The 21,522-nt window shown below is 44.3% G+C and overlaps 1 protein-coding gene across 1 annotated transcript in view; it reads left to right on the top strand.

The window, feature by feature from the left end:
- NKTR (natural killer cell triggering receptor) overlaps positions 1-19,763 on the top strand; it is a 47,335-nt gene extending 27,572 nt beyond the window's left edge. The window contains exons 9-17 of the mRNA XM_029283423.1: positions 254-473; positions 2,406-2,558; positions 4,586-4,673; positions 7,364-7,503; positions 8,851-11,715; positions 12,403-12,498; positions 14,016-14,075; positions 15,806-15,904; positions 18,298-19,763. Of these exons, the coding sequence (XP_029139256.1) occupies positions 254-473; positions 2,406-2,558; positions 4,586-4,673; positions 7,364-7,503; positions 8,851-11,715; positions 12,403-12,498; positions 14,016-14,075; positions 15,806-15,904; positions 18,298-18,376 (3,800 nt within the window). The 3' untranslated portion in view covers positions 18,377-19,763. The remainder of the gene's footprint in view (positions 1-253; positions 474-2,405; positions 2,559-4,585; positions 4,674-7,363; positions 7,504-8,850; positions 11,716-12,402; positions 12,499-14,015; positions 14,076-15,805; positions 15,905-18,297) is intronic.
- Positions 19,764-21,522: the final 1,759 nt, after the last annotated feature.

Raw genomic sequence — 21,522 nt, 5'->3', positions numbered from 1 at the left:
CCTCCTCACTCTTTTTAGCATTGATGATGTTACCTAGTTGGATAATGAAATGTCTGCAACAAAAGCCACCAAGCTCAGAGAGCACCAAGGACCCCTGAGCTATAGATATTCTCCTTTATCGATAACATGTACTGTATGTAACTGTGACCCCAAAATAGCGACCTGTAATTGTTAACTATATTCCTGACGATTGTCGATCCATGTGATTTCCTAAAGATTATTAAAAACATGTGATTTTTTTTTCCTTCCCAAGTGTTGGAGAAGAAGCGGAAAGCATGGAGTCACTCAGAAGCTTCCAATAGCTCCTCCAGCAGCACATCCACGTCATCGGAATCGTCTTCCGACAGCGAATATGAAAATGAGCGAAGCAGAAGGAGGAAGAGGAAGAGGAGGAACAAAGCTAAACAATCCAGGAAACGAAGACGGGAAGAGAGGAAAAAAGAGGAAACAAAAAACAAACACAGGTCAGTCTTGTGGAGATTCTCAATCATCCAGGTCACTGTTGTCCCAAAGGTGCTTTTTTTTTCAAAAAGCAACTGGACTTTGTTTTTGCTTGAAGATGTTTCGCTTCCCATCCAGGAAGCTTCTTCAGTTCTGACTGATTGAAGGATTTATATTCCTCTAACTAGATGTTAGCATTCTCTCTCAGAGCCATTGATTCCACTTGGAGATTATCTGTGCCTGAATAGGCAAATGGGTGTGGAGCCTTCTTGAAACTGCTGACTGTGTTGTAGACTAGGTATAGCTGATGTCGTATCCCTTCCCCTCTGTTGAGGGAGGGCTGTTCAGTTTTGACCTAGATGGCCTCTTTGACCCCTTTTTCAAACCAGTGATCCTCTCTGTCCAGAATGTGGACTTTGCTGTCTTCGAAAGAGCGGCCTTCGTCTTTTAAATGTAGAAGGACTCCTGAATCTGGTCCCGATGGGTTTGCTCTCCTATGTTTGTGCCAGGCGTTTGTGAAGTGGTTGTTTTGTTTCCCCAATGTACAGATCTGCACATGATTCACTGCACTATACTGCATATGCCACATTGCTCAGATTGTGTCTGGGTGTTCTATCCTTGGAGTGGACAAGCTTTTGCCTTAGTGGATACTTCGGTCTGAAGTGTATATATATTTAATGTATACAGTAAAGTATATATATGTACAGGTCAGGCCTAGAAAAGTGCTGAATAATGGCAGCAAAACAAATATCTTTTTTTTAAAAAGCTTAAAAAATAAGCCTTTTAGAGCATAGCGATTTCCATCTCTGCATCATGTCAGAATGTAACGTCTTGAATTCCCAGCGAGCGTAGAACTGGGGATTCTAAAACTACATTTAAAGATATTGGCTATGAACAGGTAGTCCTCAACTTACAATCCTAACTGGGCTGGGGATTATGGTTGTAAGTCATGGTAGTTGTTAAGTGGGCCACTACGTGTTTTTATGACTGTTTTTGCAGCAGTTGTTCAGCAAACAGTATGGTCGTTAAACAAATATTGCAGTAGTTAAACAATTCCATTTGAGCCATTGAATGTTTTTTTGGTGGAAATCAGAAGATACAGGTAGTCCTTTACTTACAACCACAATTGAACCCAAAATTTCCCTTGTCAAGCGAGACAGTGGTTAAGTGAGTTTTGCCCCATTTTACAACCTTTCTTGCCACTGTTGTTAAGTGAATCATGGAAGTTTTTAAGTTTGTAACACGGTTGTTAAGTGAATCTGGCTTCCCCATTGACTTTGCTTGTCAGAAAGTCGCAAAAGGGGATCACGTGACTCTGGGACACTGCGAATCAGTTGCCAAGCGTCTGAATTTTGATCGCCTGATCTGCAATAGTCGTAAGTGTGGAAAACGGTCCTAAGTCACGTTTTTCAGTGCTGTTATAACTTTGAATGGTCATTAAATGAATGGTTGTAAGTCAAGGACTACCTGTAAATGTTAGAAATTGGCAAACAGAATGCCCCAAATTGTGGTTAGTCGGCTGGGAGATTGCAAATGGCCGCAAAAGTTGCCAAGATCCCAAAATTTGATCACATGATCATGGAGGGGGAGTGCAGCTGTTGTAACTTCAGAGCTGTGTTATAAGTACCTTGGGGGGGGGATCCTGATTAAGTGACTGGTTGTTAAGTGAGAAAAGCCTGCATGTTTCCATGGATGTTATTAGAGTCCGTAAAGTTCTATTTTTATTGTCCCTGAGGAATGGCGCTGAACAGCGAACAATTAAAACTTGATAGCAGAGAGAACACCTTTAATTATCGAAAAAGGATTGAGTTAGATTTACTTTTACAAAAGCAAGATGTGGCTTCCTTATTTACATTTGTATCAAACCTGGAGGAGGTCAAGTTAATTTACTGATCATTTTGCTTGCCTTTTGAAACGGGTGCAAATTAGCCTCTGTGGTCCTAAATCGCTCTCTTTCCTTCTAGCCATTCTGATCGGAGCGAAACAAACGAAAAATCAGCGGACCTGAGTGTGAAAAGGGATAAACCGGTCGTCCGTCCGGAAGAAATACCTCCCGTGCCGGAAAACAGATTCCTGCTTAGAAGAGACGCACCCATTATAAATACAGAGCCAGATCTGTATGCATTGCGCTTATTTTTAATTCTTTGTGCCTTGATTTGTAACCTAAGTGGCCGGACCAAACGTACTTATTTATATTTCAGATATTAATCAAAAAGATTGTATATTTTAGGAGCTGAAATCATTCTTACTGGGAGAGAAGTTGTATCTTCCTTTGCCTCTTATCTTTAGTACAGATAGTCCTCGACTTATGACCACAATTGAACCCAGCACTTATGTTGCTAAGCAAGACAGTTGTTAAGCGAATTTTGCCCTATTTTATGGCCTCTCTTGCCTCAGTTGTTAAGTTTGTAATATAGTTGTTAAGTGAATCCAGTTTCCCCATAAACTTTGCTTGTCAGAAGGTCGCAAAAGGGGATCACATGACCCCGGGACACTGCGGCCGTCATAAATATGAGTCAGTTGCCAAACATCCAAATTTTGATCATATGTCCATGGAGATGCTACAATGGTTTTAAATGTGAAAAAAGAGTCATAAGTCACGTTTTTCAATGCCTTTGTAACTTTGAACGGTCACTAAATGAATGGTTGCAAATCGAGGACTACCTGTAATATTCTGCAGTAGATGCAACTAAATTAGTGAAGACAAGACCGTCTTTTATTTCTGGTTCTGTCTAAACAAGGGCCTGTTTGAAATGTTGCAAACTTTGATTCTCTCAAGAACTGATTGACTGTAGTTGAAATATATAAAAGAATGAGAAATGTCATAGGCTCTTCTCAGTTCTTGGAGTGCAAGTCCGAGTCTCTCATAATATCAGTTGTGGGGTCCATGGTGCTCTCTGAGCTTGGTGGTTTTCTTGCAGACGTTTCCTGACCCAGCTAGGTAACATCATCAGTGCTAGAAGGGAATAGGATTTGAACTTCTAGCACTGATGATGTTACCTAGCTGGGTCAGGAAACGTCTGCAAGAAAACCACCAAGCTCAGAGAGCACCATGGACCCCACAACTGATATTATGAGAGACTCGGACTTGCACTCCAAGAACTGAGAAGAGCCTATGCCAGTGATGGCGAACCTTTTAGAGACCGAGTGCCCAAACTGCAACCCAAAACCCACTTATGCATCGTCGGGTGCCGGGTGGGCGTGGCCCATTGGGTGGGCGTGGCTGTGGTGGTAACGGCAGACTGGGTGGGACTAAAAAGTTCAATCAATCGATTCCAACTTTCCAAGATCTTTTTTTTTCCTGCGAGAAGTTGAAATTGACTGATTGATTGAACCTTTTTTTTTTTTGCACACGGCGGCAGAGGCCTAAAGCGAAAAAGTTTTATAAAACCCAGCTGAAGGCCTAGGACTGGGGCGACGGCGCGTGTGCCCACAGAGAGGGCTCTGAGTGCCACCTCTGGCACCCGTGCCATAGGTTCGCCACCACTGGCCTATGACATTTCTCATTCTTTTATATATTTCAACTACAGTCAGTTCTTGAGAGAATAGATACAAATAGATAGATAGATAGATAGATAGATACGATAGATACGATAGATACGATAGAAGAGATAGATATAGAGATACGATAGAAGAGATAGATAGTAGATATACAATAGAATGAATAGATAGATATACGATTGAATAGATAGATAGATAGATAGATAGATAGATAGATAGATAGATAGAGATAGATACGATAGAAGAGATAGATATAGATACAATAGAAGAGACAGATAGTAGATATAAAATAGAATGAATAGATAGATATACGATTAGATAGATAGATAGATAGATAGATAGATAGATATGGATGGATTTTAACATTTAATGGTTTATCTTGTCTTTACTTGGCTGTGTGCCACACGGAATCGCCTCCTGGCGAGATGAGCAGTGTCTACCTTAATAAACAAAACGAGGTCGTCTGCAGGAGAGAGTCACACATGGGACCCCCCCCCCCAACTGGGCTAACAACAAAGATAAGCAGTTAGTTGCAGGACTGTTGACCGCACCTGCTCAGTTTAGGCCATACTTTGATTACAAGAAACCTGCTTGTAACTCCAGTTCATTTTTCCTGATACTTATTTTCTTCTGAATATTTTAGGAGAAACATTGATGCAGGACCCGCTTCGGGCAACCAGAAGCCGTCGGTGTCAAAATCTGGAAGAAAAATCAGAGGGAGAGGCACAATAGTATGTTGTTCTTGTTGTTGTTGTTGTTTTAATTTCAAATTTACAACTGGAGAGTTTTATTTTTAAAAGCAGCTGAAAGGTTGCTCTGGCTTGATTAACTTAGTCACGGGGTGTAGATGTGGGTTGTGCAGCCCTAAGGTCAGCTTCCGTTCATCTGGGCACTCATTGAAATTTCAAAATAGGGACAAATGTATTCTGACACCTAAAGAAATAGCAAAAATGAAAAACAGGCAGCATTGGAAAACTATATTTGTACAGGTAGTGCTCGGCTTACAACAGATTGTTTAGTGACCGTTCAAAATTACAGTGGTACTGAAAAAGGGGACTTAATGGCCATTTTTCACTCTTAACGGCCTTTGCAGCATCCCCGTGATCACGTGATCAAAATTCGGATGCCTGGTAACTGATTCGTATTTACGACGGTTGCTGTGTCCCGGGGTCATGTGATCCCTTTTTGGCGATCTTCTGACAAGCAAAATCAACAGGGAAGCCAGATTCACTTAACAACCAGGTTACTCACTTAACATCTGCAGTGATTCAGTTAATAACCGTGGCAAGAAAAATTGTAAAAAGGAGGCAAAACTCACTTAACAAATGTTTTACTTAGCAACACGTTTTGGGTTCAGTTATAGTCGTAAGTCGAGGACTACCTATACTATTAACTAATGATTTACTGAAACCTGAAATTAGACCAGGGGTAGTCAACCTTGGCTCTTTTATGACTCGTGGACTTCAACTCCCAGAATTCCTGAGCCAGCACAGCTGGCTCAGGAATTCTGGGAATTGAAGTCCACGAGTCATAAAAGAGCCAAGGTTGACTACCCCTGAATTAGACAGTATTTTAGACAAAAAGTGGATATGAATTTTGCTTCCTTGCACTTCGAAGTTCAATTCTGCTGTAATTTATTTTCTGGAGGGCTTCATGCAAAGTCTGTCTTACAAATTAAGGAAGATCCCCACTTTGAATTTACAGGTAATCCTTGACTTATGACCATTTGAAGTTATGTCAGACCTGAAAAAGGGATTTAAGACCTGGACATAAGGCCCTGGCGATCAGGTGCTGCCGCCTGCTGGTCACAGGATTGTGCTTCGGGCATTCATCAACAGCTGTTTGGAGCATCCTAGCCGTCATTTGATTGTTTTACCCAAAATTGGCACATCTGTTTTCAGCAAAGCGGTGCCACAAGGAACAGTTAACTACTGTGATGTTCACCACTACCTCAAAAGTCATAAAATCGAGTTGGTCATATGACTGACCCATATTACGACTTATGACCATAATGGACAGATGATCGTATTATGGTCGCAACTGGAGGACTATCTGTCCTTTTCTATTCTGGAGCCGAATTCTCTTGCACACCAGATCCTTTTCCTTCCTTACCCCATGTCTGCAAGCAATCTTAATTACTCCTGAAAGTGGGCAAGTAACAGATTAACAGTAATAAAGTTGGAAGGGGCCTTGGAGGTCTTCTAGTCCAACCCCCTGCTCAAGCAGGAGGCCCTGTACCAGAGGTCACCAACCTTTCTCAGTTGGCGGACCAAAGGAAAAGGGAGGGGGAAGCATTTTAGATGCATGCGTGCGCATGGGGCTGCGAGCACACGCGTGCCGCAAATGGGGCGGGGCTAGTGCCGTGATACTAGGCCTGCCCCGTTCTTGCGTGGCACAGTGTCTCATTTCTGTGCCGTTTTTGTGCCTTGCAGCACAGCGGCACCCATTTTTGCGCTCCGCGGCATGGCAGTGTCCTGTTTCCATGGCGCGTTGTCTGTTTTTGTGCCTTGCAGCGTGGCGGTGGCCCATTTTTGTGCCCCGCAGCAAGGCACAGCCCATTTTCGTGCCCCAAGGCATGGCGGCGTCCTGTTTTTGCACCCCGTGGCACAGTGTCCTGTTTTCGCAGCCGTGGTGCTAGCAGGAGTAAGGTGGCGTGCGCACACGTGCATGCACTGGCCAGCCTGTTCCGCGGCCCGGTAGCCAGTAGAACACAGCCCACTACTGGGCTACGGCCCACAGGTTGGGGACACCTGCGCTATACCATTTCAGTCAAGTGGCTGTCCAGTTTCTTTTTAAAAACCTCCATTGTTGGGGAATCCACAACTTCTGGAGGCAAGTCATTCCACTGATTAATTGTTCTCACTGTCAGGATATGTCTCCTTATTTCTACATTGGTTCTCTCCTTGATTATTTTCCATCCATTGTTTCTTGTCCTGCCTTCAGGTGCTTTGGAGGATAGGTTGAACCCCCACCCCTCTTCTTTGTGGCAGCCTCTCAGATATTAGAACACTGCTTACCCCTAATCCTTTTTCTCATTAAACTAGACATACTCAATTCCTGCAACTGTTCTTCATATGTTTTAGCCTCCAGTCCTTTAATCATCTTTGCTGCTCTTCTCTGCACTCTTCCTTTTTTACGTTGTTGCAACCAAAAGTGGATTCAGTATTCCAAGTGTGATCCTGCCAAGGCCTTATAAAGTAGTACTAACACTTTATGTGATCTTGATTCTATCCTTCTATTAATGCGGCTTAGGATTGCATTGGTTTTTTTTAGCTGCTGCCGAACACTACTGGCTCATATTGAAGTAATTGTCCACTAAGACTCCAAGATCCCTCACACAGTTACTGCTGTTGAGCCACTTTTCACGTAATCTGTAGATTTGGTGTACATTTGTTATCCTATTGCATTTTTTTTTTTCTAGAGATACCATACGCCATCTCGCTCGTGCACGGAATCGGATAACAATGGAAGCAGTGAAACACCGCCCCACTGGAAGGAGGAAATGCAGAGATTGAGAACTTATAGGGCGCCCAGCGGAGAAAAGTGGAGTAAAGGAGACAAGTAAGAATTAGCTGACAATGTTGTCTTCCTGAAGTGTCATGTTTTGGGAGAAAAAACAAAGCTCAGAGAGCACCAAGGATCCCATAGAACGTCTCTTCCTCCATTCTCCACACTCCAAACCCCACTTCTTTCTATCACTGATGATGTTACTTAGTTGGGTCATGAAATGTCTGCAAGAAAACCAAGCTCAAGAATGCCTCAAGGGCCCCACAGTGCAACTCTACGTAGTGTGCTGTAGTATTCTGTGGTATATTGTGACTGCTGACTTCTTCTCTAGGAAGAGGCTATTAACAGACCTCTGTTTTTAGCTTTATTCAAGTTGCTCATTCAGGGTTTCTTTAATCTTTCAGGCGCTACTTAGAGCACTTGCAGAGTTTAATGCCTAAGGGGAGTTAAGCACTGTACTCAAAGGGATCGCTTGTTCTTTGGATTACTTTGTTCGAATCGGGGACATAGATCGTCAAAATGATATCACCAGTGCCCCTGAATTCGATTGCCAAATGTTAGAGCTGCAGGTCCTTTACTACAGAGCCTCTGTACAATTTAACCATAAAGCAAATATAAATGAGCCTTTTGCAGAATCTATTGATGCACCCTCCCATCAGCTCTACTGGCAGGGAGATTTAATGGGACTCCTTGTTTGCAGAGACTTTATCCTTGTTGATCCATGGTACTAAAACATCTTCCTCATATGAATACCCCAAGACCTGGTCTGATAGCCCCAATCATTTCCAAATCCCAGGGACCACAATAATCCATTTTATGCTGATTTTGTTTAAGGGATGCTAACCCCAAACTCGCACATCAGGTGGCCAAATATCTTCACCTAGTTATACAACTGTGCAAAACATTTAATTAGATATGCTGTTTCCTATTACTTTTTTCCCTTCTTCAATGTATTAAACCAGTGATGGCGAACCTTTTAGAGACCGAGTGCCCAAACCACAACCCAAAACCTACTTATTTATCGCAAAGTGCCAGGGCCGCATCAGCATTGTGGTGGCCTCGGGGGGGGGGGGCATGGGGGCGTGGCCCACTGGGTGGTTGTGGCCCACTGGATGGGCATGGCTGTGGTTGTCACGACAGACGCGGGCGTGGCTGGGGTGGGCAGGGCCTCCTTGATGTTGCTCATGGGGGGGACGCCTGTGGGGGCCAGCGGCCTAATGGACCTGCGCAAGTTGCTGGCAGCGGTGGCACATGTGCCCACAGAGGGCTCTGAGTGCCGCCTCTGGCACATGTGCCATAGGTTCGCCACCACTGTATTAAACTATTTTAGTGTATTTTTTTAATTTTTGTAAAAGCTGATCAAAGACCAAAATGAAGACATTTTGATTTCTTTTTCCTTAGGCTGAGCGACCCAGGACGGTGGGATGAAAGAAGTCTATCCCCGCGGTCTCGTTCTTGGTCCCACAATGGCTTTTCAGACCTCAGTACCGCTCAGCATGTCAGTCACCGGAAAAAACACCGGAAAGAGAAAAAAGTGAAGCACAAGAAGAAGGCCAAAAAGCAGAAGCACTTGAAGAAGCACAAACAAATGAAAAAGAAACAGACTCCTTCCACTGAGTTAGAATCCTCTCCTTCTTCTACCAGAAGGAAAAAATCGTTGCGTGACCAGGAAAGAGCATCGCGTTCTTCCTCCCTGACATCTAAAGATGATTCTTCTAGAAGAGCCTGGTCCAAATCCGACAGAGACAAGCGGAGCTCGGCCTCTCTCTCCAGCAGAGATTCTCGCTCATACTATAAGTCTCGATCCCAAACTCGGTCCGGGTCCAGATCTTATTCCCGAAGTTCTCAGTCGAGAAACACTCGCATGTCCTCGCAGTCAAGGAGCCAGTCAAGATCCAGTTCCACCTCGAAGCCGGTCAAAACAGTCTCCAACTCGCCCAAAAATGTGGTGGCTCATTTAAAGGAGTGCAAGCTGATCTCCGTTGAACCGGTACGAACAGCGTTACCCCAAAACGATAAACTCACTATTCAGCCCGTGGTCGCCGAAAGCCTTCCAGTCATCCCGCTGAGCGATAGTCCCCCACCTTCCAGATGGAAACCAGGGCAAAAACCGTGGAAACCATCTTACGAGCGGCTTCAGGAAATGAAAGCCAAGACCACTCATCTACCACCTGCTCAGATGAGTTACAGTTTAATCAGCATCAAAGACCCCGGCTCCTCCTCTTCCTATCCTAAACAGCAAAAGAGCTCGGAGAGCGACCGGAGCCGTTACTCCAAAATCCAGAGCAACAGAAGTTCAGGCAGCTGGTGGAAATATAGCAGCAGGACTTCACGAAGTCGGTCCTCCTCCAAGTCCTCCTCAAGATCAAGAAGCCCATCCAGTTCGAGATCCCAATCCACCGTGAGATCCCGTTCGGGGAATCCCTTCCCCAGCGACCAGTCGTGCTACAGCGGATCCTCCTCTTACTTTTCGCTCAGCGAGGACGACCGGCAGAAAAGCCGGGCAAAATTGGGATCCCGTGAGAGAAATTCCGAGCTGTCCAAGAAAAGGCAGAGCAGTTCGGAAAGCACGCTTCCCTACGTGAAAGGCGTGAGCTCATTGAAGCCTAGGAGTGCAAGCAGATCCTCCGTCGAGTCCTCGATCGATAGTGAAAAATTGACTCCATCCCAGCCCGCCCAAGAAAAAGAACAGCCGAGATCTGAAAAAGTGGGCCGAAAGCAAAATAAAAGAAGCTCGGGTTGCAACCAGCACGAAGAGAAACCTCGGCCTGGGCAGGATAGCAACCGTTCCAAACAAAAAGTTTCGAAAGAGAAACCTGAGACTCTCAGAAGCAGCCGGAAAGCTAAAACGAAAAAGTGTGCGAGCGACGAGTGGGATTCCGAATCGAATTCTGAAAGAGACGGGACCCAAGGCGAGAAAGAAAACTCGAGACTCTTGTCTGCAAAAGAGGAAGGCGAGGCCTCGTCGGACTCCGATACGGATCCCTGCCCGCCCATCACACACAAGTCGAAATCAGAACCCGTCCCAGATACGTCGAAAGGGAACAAGCATCCTTCCTCTTCAGACACGGAGACTTCCGATTCCGGTGCGGGTTCCAGGGACAAATCCCGGAAGCCGAAGCGAAGTTCCAAAAAGTCCTTCCGAAAAGTCCATGGCAAAAAGGCGAAAGAAAAATCCAAAAATAAAAAGGAGAAGAAACACAAGGCCGAAAAACGTAAAGAGACATTCCATTGGCAGCCCCCCTTAGAGTTTGGAGAAGAGGAAGAGGAGGAGGAGGTCGTTGCCAGAAAACCTGGAACGAAAGAAGAACGAGAGAAACACGCCAAAAAGGAAGCAAAAGTCAAAAACAAAGACCAGGATTCCAAAAGTGATAAAACACTCAAAGACCAAGCGAAGGATGATCGGACGTCCCATGAAGAACCTGCCCTCTCAAAGAGAGGAGCAAATCAGGCCTCATCCGCTAGTCAGTTGAATAAACGCAGTGAGGAAAAAGCTATTTCTTCAACTCCTGTACCAAATTCAAATAAAAGCGTCTCTGTTTCCAAAAATCCCACCGCAGCTCAGGAGAATAACAAAACCGGGCCGGATGCCGTACAGATAGACGATATGGAGATCTGTACTCCGGACCATAATTCGCCCGTAAAAGTGAATCTGGAACTTTCTCCAGTAAGCCTCAAATTAAATTTCCAAGACATTAAAGCCAGCACAAGCTCCCGGGTGCCGATTAGCACCGCAAGCCGGAACGTAAGACAAGCCGTTGATGCGAAAGGGCTAACTAGCCTCCAAGAAGGAAACCAAGAGCGAGACCGGGAAAAACCGAAAGCCTCCACCAGCGTTGAAACCGTGGTGAAGATGGAAGTTTCTGAAAGTATATCAAGCAGTCTCGGGGACAATAAGTGGAAACCGCTACAGGGTGCTGGGAATCTGCAGTTCACCGTATCCGCCAGCAACATTGTCGAAATGAAAAACTTGGCTGCCGGCTCCTCGGAATCCAAACCTCCGGGTTTAAGGATCGAGATTAAAAGTAAAAACAAGATTAGGCCGGGCTCCCTGTTTGATGAAGTCAGGAAGACGGCGCGTCTGAATCGGAGGCCACGGAACCACGAGAGCTCGAGTGAGGAAGATTCTGCGACCCCAGAGGACAGCCAGTCCAGAAGTCGGAGTCGCTCACGGAGCAAATCGGATGTTAAATCCAGGCACCGGACAAGATCTCTGTCTTACAGTCACTCACGAAGCCAGTCGAGGAGCTCCACGTACTCATATAGGTGAGTACATTTCTCTCCCTCTCCCCCTACATCCATCTGTCTGCCTGCCTGTCTGTGCATTTATTTCCTGCCTTTATTATTTTTATAAATAACTCAAGACAGCGAACATATCCAGTTTTTCCCACAACAACATCAGTGTTCGCCTGAGAGAGTGTGACAGGCCTAAGACTACCTACCTGGGTTTCATGACTAGGACTACAACACACCATCTCCTGGTGATTGGCCCAAAATTACCCACAAAGCTTTCATGCCTAAGACAAGACTCGAATTCGCCGTCTCCTGGTGATTGGCCCACAGTCATCCAGCCATCTTTTGTGTCTAAGGTGGGACTAGAACTCCCTGTCTCCTACAGATTGGCTCTAAGTCACCCAGCCAGTTTTCATGTCTAAGGTGGGACTAGAACTCACCGTCTCCTGGGGATTGGCCCAAAGTCACCCAGTTGGCTTTCATGGCTAAGGTGAGACTACAACTCACCATTTCCCCATGATTGGCCCAAACCAGCCAGCCTTCATGTCTGAGTCAGGACTAGAACTCACAGTCTCTTGGTGCTTGGATCAAAGTTACCTAGCTAGGTTTTATGGCTAAGACGGAACTTGAATTTACGGTCTATTATATGTATTTTTAAAGGGGGTATTTTTTTTTTCGGATGTGTATTTTTCTCCCAACCCATTTCCTTTAAATACACAGATCCCGGAGCTACTCGAGAAGTCGGAGCAGAGGGTGGTACAGTCGTGGTCGCTCAAGAACCCGAAGTAGCTCTTACAACAGTTGCAGAAGTGATAGGTAAGTTGTCTGTCAAGGGAAAAGGACTGGAGCCATGCTGGCACGGTGGTTCGTACGGCAGGGAAACTCTGCCTCCAGTCTGGAGTTCGATCCTGATCGGCTCAAGGTTGAATTCAGCCTTCTATCCTTCCGACATCGGTAAAACCAGGACCCAGATCGTTGGGGATAATATGCTGACATGGGTAAACTGCTTAGAGAGGTCTCTAAAGCAATATATAAATCTAAGTCAGTGATGGCGAACCTTTTAGAGACTGAGTGCCCAAAAACTGCCCCCACCCCCGCTCCACCCCTTGCCCCGCCCCCACCCCGCCTGCCCGCAGGGTCACTCACCACCTCCAGGGCCCGCCGCAGATCGCCCAGGCAGCCCAGCAGCGCCATGGCCACGTCCTCTCCCCGCGCCCTGCAGCATTAACTGTGCGGGATGGGGTGTGACGGCAGAGTCTTGTCTACGCTGCCTGGCTGCCATGTCCTTGGCTGTGCTGTTCTGTGTGGGCCACGCTCGGGAGCGACTCCCCTCCAGGGGGGCTGCTGGTGAGGAGGGGGTCATGGGGGGAGGCGAGGCTGGGGCAACGGCACATGTGCTCACAGAGAGGGCTCCGAGTGCCACCTCTGGCACCCCTGCCATAGGTTCGCTACCACTGATCTAAGTGCTATTGTTAAGTGCCATATCGGGAAGCTGAGAAAGCAGCACTGACTAAACGCCGTAGTGAAATGTTTGGGTTTTGTGGACAGCGTGTGTGCAGTCGCCAGAGGTTGAGCTGAATTGAGGAAGAAGAATCTACATCGCTTAAGACTCGAGTGGAAATTTTTTTTTAAAAAAGAACTTTTTAGAAAAAAGCAGTGGCAAACAACTTTTAAACTACAGGGAATCCTCGACTTATGACTATGATGGAGCCTGCCCATCACAGTAATAAGTCATGCACGGTCGTAAATATTGACAATTGTAAATCCACGTGACTGGTCCAATCTTATGACCTTTTGGGGATGACGGTTATTAAGCAAACACCGCAGACATAATAGTGAACAATGTGGTTGTTAAATAAACCAATAATTCATTACGGGCTGCTTTTGTCGAAAACCAGAACTAAGTGTCACTTTTTGCCCAAACTCTTGTAAAACGTGCAAATAACTGTAAAAGCCGGGCGGTTGCCACGTGATCGTGTGTGGGAACTTTAGGAGCAGGTCATAAGCATCCTCGGGGAGGCCCGTCATCATTTTGAACGGTCACTAATTGACCCAGTTGTAAGTCGAGGATTACCTGCCTTGCCCCCAACGTGCACGACTGCGTCCCTGAAGCTCAGCTCACCTTGAAAGAGATACAGGATCTTTTTACTTGCAGCCAACTTTGGCTTCGTTACAGACCCCTCTCTACATTTAGGGAAGAGTTTTCTGTTAACAAGGGAAGAATTTGAATTCTCAGACCTAAGTACCTACATTTAAATGCTAGGAAAGTTGTCCGTGCAAATAATTTTTAAAAAATTCTATATCAACCATTTCCCCTCCCCCTGTTTTAACAGTCACACTTACAGTCGGAGCAGATCCAGAAGTAATTCTTACACTCACCGGAGTCGGTCAAGGTAAGGTAATAAGATCGAGATTAATTTTTATAAACATCCTTGTAAAACAATCTGAAAACCGGTATTCTGACCGTTGTTTTATAAACAATTGCAGTAGTCTTTTGACTTAAGACCACAATTGAGTGCAAAAATTCTGTTGCTAAGTGAAACAGTTGTGAAGCGAGTTTTGGCCCATTTTACCACGTTTCTTGCCACAAATGTTAAAACGAATTACTGCATTTGTTAAGCAGGTAACACAATTCTTAAGTGAATCTGACTTCCCCATTGACTTTGCTTGTCAGAAGGCTGCAAAAGTGGATTGCATGACCCCGGGACAGTGCAGCTGTAGTAGTGTATACATGTCAGTTGCCAAGTGCCCGAATTTTGATCAGGCGACCATGAGGATGCTGCAATGGTCAAAAGTAATAATAATAATAAAGTTGGAAGGGATCTTGGAGATCATTTAGTCCAACCCCCTACTCAGACAGGAAACCCTATACCATTTCAGACAAATGGCTGTCCAGTCCCTTCTTAAAAACTTCCAATGTTGGAGCATTCACCGCTTCTGGAGGCAGGTGGTTCCACTGGTTAATTGTTCTAACTGTCAGGAAGTTTCTCCTTAGTTCTAGGTTGCTTCTCTCCTTGATTAGTTTCCACCTGTTGCTTCTTGTCCTGCCTTCAGGTGCTTTGAGAATAGCTTGACTCCCTCTTCTTTGGGGCAGCCCCTCAGATATTGGAAGACTGCTATCATGTCCCCCCTCGTCCTTCTCTTCATTAAACCAGACATATCCAATTCCAACAACCGTTCCTTATATGTTTTAGCCTCCAGTCCCCTAAACGTCTTTGTGAAATACAGTCATAAGTCTTCTTTTTTTCAGTGCCGTTTTTACCTCAAATGGTCAAGTCAAGGACTACCTGTATCAAGGGATTTTCTTTTTTCAGGCAAGCATGGAAAAATGGAGGAAAAAGAAAAAAAAACTGCTTTAATAGATAATGGAGACGGGTTATATTTGTGTAATAAACATGCTTCTGAGTCACATTTGAAGCTTGCATAGCTCTACTTTTATATTCCTTCCTAATTTCCTAATTTTAACACCGTAGGAATAATATGGAGATACCTAGGAATAATGAATGGATTCAGGTATACAAGTAGTCCTTGACTTACAACACTTTATTTAGTGACCATTCGAAGTTACAACAGCATTGATAAAAATGACTTATGTCTGTTTTTCACACTTATGATCATTGCAGCATCTCCATGGCCGTGTGATCAAACTTCAAGTTCTTGGCAACCGATTCATATTTATGACAGTTGTGATCCCCTTTTGTGACCTTCTGACAAGCAAAGTCAACAGGGAAGCCAGATTCACTTAACAACCCTTGTTATTAACTTAACAACTGCAGTGATTTACTTAACAACCATGGCAAGAAAGGTCATAAAATGGGGCTAAGCTCTCTTAAAAAATATCTCGCCTACCAACAGAAATTTTGTGCTCAATTGTGGTCGTAAGCCGAGGACTATCTGTATTTCTAGTTGTAAACACAATTCTGGTTATAAACAATAATACAACAGAAGGTAGAAAGCTCGCAGCTGTTTTGCAATTGTGTAGGTGTCTTTCCTTCCTTTTGTTAGCACAAAAGATTGGCACTCTAAAAGCAGTTGTTACTTTCACACAATTCTCATTTTAATTACTAACAATGGAAGTCATTCTAGATCAAATAATCCTTTGCTTCTGGTTCCTTCACAAAAGCAGATCCTACACATATGACAGTTACTACAGCCGGAGTCGTAGCCGTAGCAGAAGAAGTGACAGTTACCACCGCTCTCGTAGCTACGACCGACGTTCCAGGTAAATTTTTCCTAGTAGCTTGGCTGTTAACTGGACCGGCTGGCAAACATTGCATGCAAACTCTTACATTCCATTTTCAGGTCTGTTGTGGAAGTGCCAGCATTTTGGAAAAGTAGGGAAGTATAGAATGATGCTTCTAGAACAGTGTTTCTTAAACACCTTTGTTCTCAGGATCCCTGCCCTTTTTTAAATATCATGGAGGATCCCAAAAGAGCTTTCACTTAGCATGTTAACACTTTTTTTATTTGTATCCTGCCTTTATTATTTTACAAATAACTCAAGGCAGTATCCAACACACCTTCCTCTCCCTGTGAGGTGGGTTGGGCTGAGAGAAAGGAACTCACCCAGAGTCACTGGCCTTCATGCCTAAGGCAAGACTAGAACTCACCGTCTCCTGGTGATTGGCCCAGAATCACCCAGCCAGCTTTTGTGCCGAAGGAAGAACTAGAACTTACAGCCTTCTGGCAATTGGCTCAAAGTCACTCAGATGGCTTTCATGCCTAAGGGTGACCTCAACTCACCATCTCCTGGTAATTGATCCAAAGTCATCCAGCTTGCTTTCATGGCTAAGGCCGGGCTAGAATTCATGATCTCCTAGTGATTGGCCCAAAGTCACCCAGTTAGCTTTCAATGGCTACAAGCGGACTAGAACTCCCAGTCTCCCACTTTCTAGACTGTCACCTTAACCACATGCTGCTACTGCTTCTCACAATTGTTTAATATTGTGTTATTTTTCATCACAGCCTAGCAACTAATTTTGATTTCATGAAAGGGTCTTGAGGAGAATCCCCAGGGGTCCTAGGATCACACTTTTAAAAAGCACTATTCTAGGCTACCTATAGCTTAACAGACAAAATCCAAAAGAATACTAGTACAATAATTATACAGTAATTAGGATCCAATACATCTTTCAAGGCCTGTTTTCATAATTCCACAAGGAAAGGGCTAGTTGGATCCCTCAGATTCACATCTACTGGCCTTCCTTCCTAGCCTCTGAGGCTGGACTTTGTTGATCTCAGTGCTGTTGGACATTTTTGTCCACCTTGGCGTCCTTCCCAAGGACCTGGGACAGGCAGATGTGGATATTTGATGGCGTTAAAGGTCTCTTCGCAGGATGTCAGCTGCCTTCTGCAATTGACTGATGGGGATTGTGTCAATGCCGAAGGTGTTCAGTGGGTGTTCCAGATGTTTTGGGATGGCACCCAACATTGCACTTATCACTGGCCGGGATTACTTTTCACTTTCCATTGCCATAGTTGTTCTACTTCTATTTGTTCTACTTCTGCTGTGATCTTCTGCAGTTCTTTCTCTTCTTATTATTTCAGTGGTAACTTTGTACTCCATTGCTTTGAAACTCATCAAATTTGACACTCAGCGCATTTTGACGTGAAAATTTTATCCCGGTACTCATCGCTCGTTTGGTACTCGACGCACAAAGCTAGAATTACTTGGTGTCAGCTGCCTTGTGACTCACTATATTATTCCTTAATGGGAAAAATTGTTTGGTACTCATCACGCCTCCCAGAACCAATTAACAATGAGTACCGAGGTACCACTGTATTATTAAAAATAGTTGATCGGAAAAGGGACTTTTCCTGATTCTTTGCCATCTTAGACCAACATGGCTCCCTCCTGCAGTTGCAACTGACCCTTTGGCTTGCTAGGCATGGCATGGCACGCATTCCAGAACTCCAGAGAAAAAAATTTGGACCCGGCGACAGAAGTTCAGGAACCATAACTAGCAACAAAATGGAAGAGATATTAGAACATCATTATCTCAGACAGAAGTCTTGGGAACAAACCCTGCAGATTTGTGAAGGAGGGATAATTGCGCAATCTTGTTTCCTGACACGGTTGCATTAGCCTAACAAGCCATATTTGAGGAGGGGGTTCTGAAGAGGCAAATGATAGAAGACACCCCAGAAAGATTCCCTTAGTTTTTATCTTCAGATTGTGGAAAAGTCTCTACAGATAGTTCTCGACTTAAGACCACAATTGAGCCCAAAATTTCTGGTGTTAAGTGGGTTTTGCCCCATTTTATAACTTTAAAGTGAGTTACTGCAGTTGTTAAGTTAGTAACACGGTTGTTAAGTGAATCTGGCTTCCCCCATTGGCTTTGCTTGTCAAAGGGTCACAAAAGGGGATCACGTGACCCTGGGGACACTGCAGCAGTCATAAATATGAGTCAGTTGCCAAGTGTCCAAATTTTGATCACGTGACCATGGGGATGCTGCAACGATAAATGTGAAAAATGGCCCTAAATCTTTTTTTTCCGATGCCATTGTAACTTTGGTCACTAAATGAACTGTTGTAAGTCAAGAACTACCTGTTTTTTAAAGTGGAAGTGGGTGCCCGATGTGCTGTATTGACGTATATTTTTGCTTTCCTCGTAGATCTTACGGTTCCGACAGCGAAAGTGACCGCAGCTATTCTAATTGCCGAAGTCCCAGTGAAAGCAGCAGATACAGCTGAGAGCCCGACCGGTTGAGCATAGCGAATTATAATTAACAGAAAGTTTTTGTGTCCGTAGCCTGCATCGAGGTTTTGTTTTTTCGTTTTCTTCTCAATGTCTACGTAAAACTTAATCGCTGCCAACAAAGGCAGAGCCTTATTTAAACTTAACACAACCTTTTTTGTACACTCTTATTGTGGCGATCATTTTGTGTTGCCCGGAGTTCCGTTTCAAAACTATAGATGATAACGGTTGACGTGCAATCTTAAGCCCGGTCGTTGTTTTTCCGAAGGAAATTTGCTTGGTAACCATGAAACTGTGAAGAATCATAGGAATCTCACCTGCAGTCTACCTGCTTCAAACATTGCCCTTAAATGCCAAAATAATGGTTCGTTGATATCTTGACACCCCAGAAAACGGTGACACTACAGATCCAGGAAGATCTTGGATCTGTAATGTTCAGGAAGATCCCGAAAGTTCCTAACTTAAAGAGATCATTCACCACTACAGTTTGAATTCTGGGAGTTAGATTCATCCCTTGCCTGGAAAATGTCATGTATATTTGGATTCCAGGAGTTAAAACTGGTTACCATCCTGTTTCTTAATCAGTTTTACCTAATACACCCTTGCAGGTGTAATCCAGGTGCCGATAGTTAACTTTGGTGTCTGAACTCCAAGCGATGCTAGACCACATTGAGTCTCCGTTCTCTATCCAGTGAAGAAGCAAGAACAATGTTCTCCTTGTTTCTGACATTAGCTGTGTTGGCTTTTCCCATGGTCTTCTGACTCTGGATTTTCATCATGTCTGGATGTGCTAACATTTCTAACTTTCTACTATCGCTGTCAGATCTGCAAGTCTGCTGATGAGTATTGGCAAAGATAGCAAGCTGTAAATTTATTTCAGAGAACTAACTTTCAGGAACAATCAAATTTTGTTCCCGGGTTTAGATTCAGCAGGTAAAAATTCATTTTGAAATCGAAATGTCGGGATCTACACAAAATTTTCATATTGGATAATTAACTTTTTTTTTTAAACAGCAGAAATAACACTCTGTTATTTAGTGGTCCAGGGATATGCCGACTCTTTATTATCTGTTAATGCCGATCCTGAATTTGTTAAATTTCTACGATGCCAAAATGCTGCGTATTTCGTAACAGGGTGGCGCAGAGCATTTTCCTTGGACCTGCTTCAGCCCCCAAATTTGTGACTTGAGTTTGAGGTTGCCATTTTGAATTCACGGGGAAAAAGACCACACACAAATTTTCAAAGCAGCCCGTTTCATTTTCAAAACAGTTTGAAGGATTTCTTAGACTCCCCGTTTCAACTTTTTATTAGGAGCCAAAATGTACAGTTGAAATGATCTTTTTTTTTCCCTTTGATGCAATTAAAAATACGAATCACTTAAGTATCAGTTGTTGATCTTTAGGTACGAATTGCCTGTTCTTCAATTAAAAGCAATTGTCTGGTGGGAGAACTTTTACGGGTAGTCCTCATCATACAACCATTTTGTTTAGTGACCATTTGAAGTTACAATGGCAATGAAAAAAGTTGCTTATGACCATTCTTTACACTTAATGATTGTTGCAGCCTCGCTGTGAGTCTTGTGATCGAAACTTGCAACTGGCTCATATTTAGGATGGTTGCAGTGCCCCAGGGTCATGTGACCTTTTGCAACCTTTTCACAAGCAAGGTCACTTAACCATGTTAACTCACTTAACAACCCTAGCAATTCACTTAACGACATGGCAAGAAAGGTCGTAAAATGGGGCAAAGCACATTTAACAACTGTCTTGCTTAGCAGTGGAAATTTTGGCCTCAATTGTAAGCTTATATTCAGGGGTGTGCCCTAAAACGTGAAGAGAAACCTGTTTCTGAAATCCTGTAGCCGTGGAGAAAAGCCAATTTTTTTTTAAAACGAATGCCTAACCGGTTTAATTTCAAGGCCTACAGATCTATTTGGAAAGTCTGAAAAACCACATGGAAAAAGGAGAGAGGGAGAGAGCGAGAGCGAGAGAATGTCCATCTTAGTATAAGAGAAATTTTGCACAAGATTTTTTTTTTGCTCAGGGTTGTTAACTTCTCACACAATACAGGTAGTCCTCACCTCACCCCATGGCAGCAACAATCCAGTCAAACCAGCCACTTGATCAGCTCCATAGTAATTTGGGACACCCAGGCCTACTGACAAAATCACCTTTTTAGGGCCTTTCAGAAAAACTATAGGGTGGGAGCCAGTCCAAACAACAAAGTTGGAAGGGACCTTGGAGGTCATCTAGTTCACACACACCCTTGCTCGAGCAGGAGAACCTACACATTCCAGGCAAATGGTGGTCCAATCCCTTCTTAAAGACCCCCAATGATGGAGCATCCACAACTTCTGGAGGCAGGTTGTTCCACTGGTTAATTGTTCTCACTGTCAGGAAGTTTCTCCTTAGTTCTAGGTTGCTTCTCTCCTTGATTAGTTTCCACCCGTTGCTTCTCGTCCTGCCTTCAACTACTTTGGAGAATAGATTGACCCTTTCTTCCTTGGGGGAAAGATGATCCATAGAAAAGGGGCCACCACTTAGAAGGCCCTTTTAGATACGCAACCCCTAGTAGATAGGATCTGTAACATGCCTAGCCTTTCCATCCTGATGAACCGAATGAATGTAATAAGGGGAAGGTGGTTCTTTAAAAACCTGGTTTCCCAGCGCAGCTCATAGCAGGTGGGCAGATGCACATAGCCTTGAGCCTGCAGATGGCACACTGGGACAGACTGATGGGTATTAGCTAAGCTGGCCTAGATGTAAGTTTATCCGAAGGCCTAAATCTCAAATCTGCTGATCTGTTAAAAACTTCAATTCCCAGAATCTCCCTGTGGTCCTTTTAAAACATGTTCAGACGTTATATTTTGAGCCCACCAAAGCTTCGTAGATCAAGCATCCCTTTTTCAGTCCCGACAATCAGAGGCAATGGCGATGCACTACGTTTTGGGAGTGCTCCAAAGATGGCTGGTGTGGTTGTGTTGACAGCAAAGTGCAATGTACTCTGGGCTCCCCCTCCAACTGAGTCACGGGTTCAAACCCACCAGGCGTCTGTTCTTTCCAGGATAATGACCCCACCCAAGCCCCCACCCATCTGTGTTGTCCTCCCGGATCATGGACAGGTTGGTCCTGCCTGGATTCA

Source organism: Protobothrops mucrosquamatus, unplaced genomic scaffold (assembly GCF_001527695.2).
Source record: "Protobothrops mucrosquamatus isolate PMUCROS unplaced genomic scaffold, P.Mucros_1.0 scaffold81, whole genome shotgun sequence".
Classification (NCBI taxonomy): domain Eukaryota; kingdom Metazoa; phylum Chordata; class Lepidosauria; order Squamata; family Viperidae; genus Protobothrops; species Protobothrops mucrosquamatus.
This window is presented reverse-complemented; position numbering and strand designations above follow the sequence as displayed.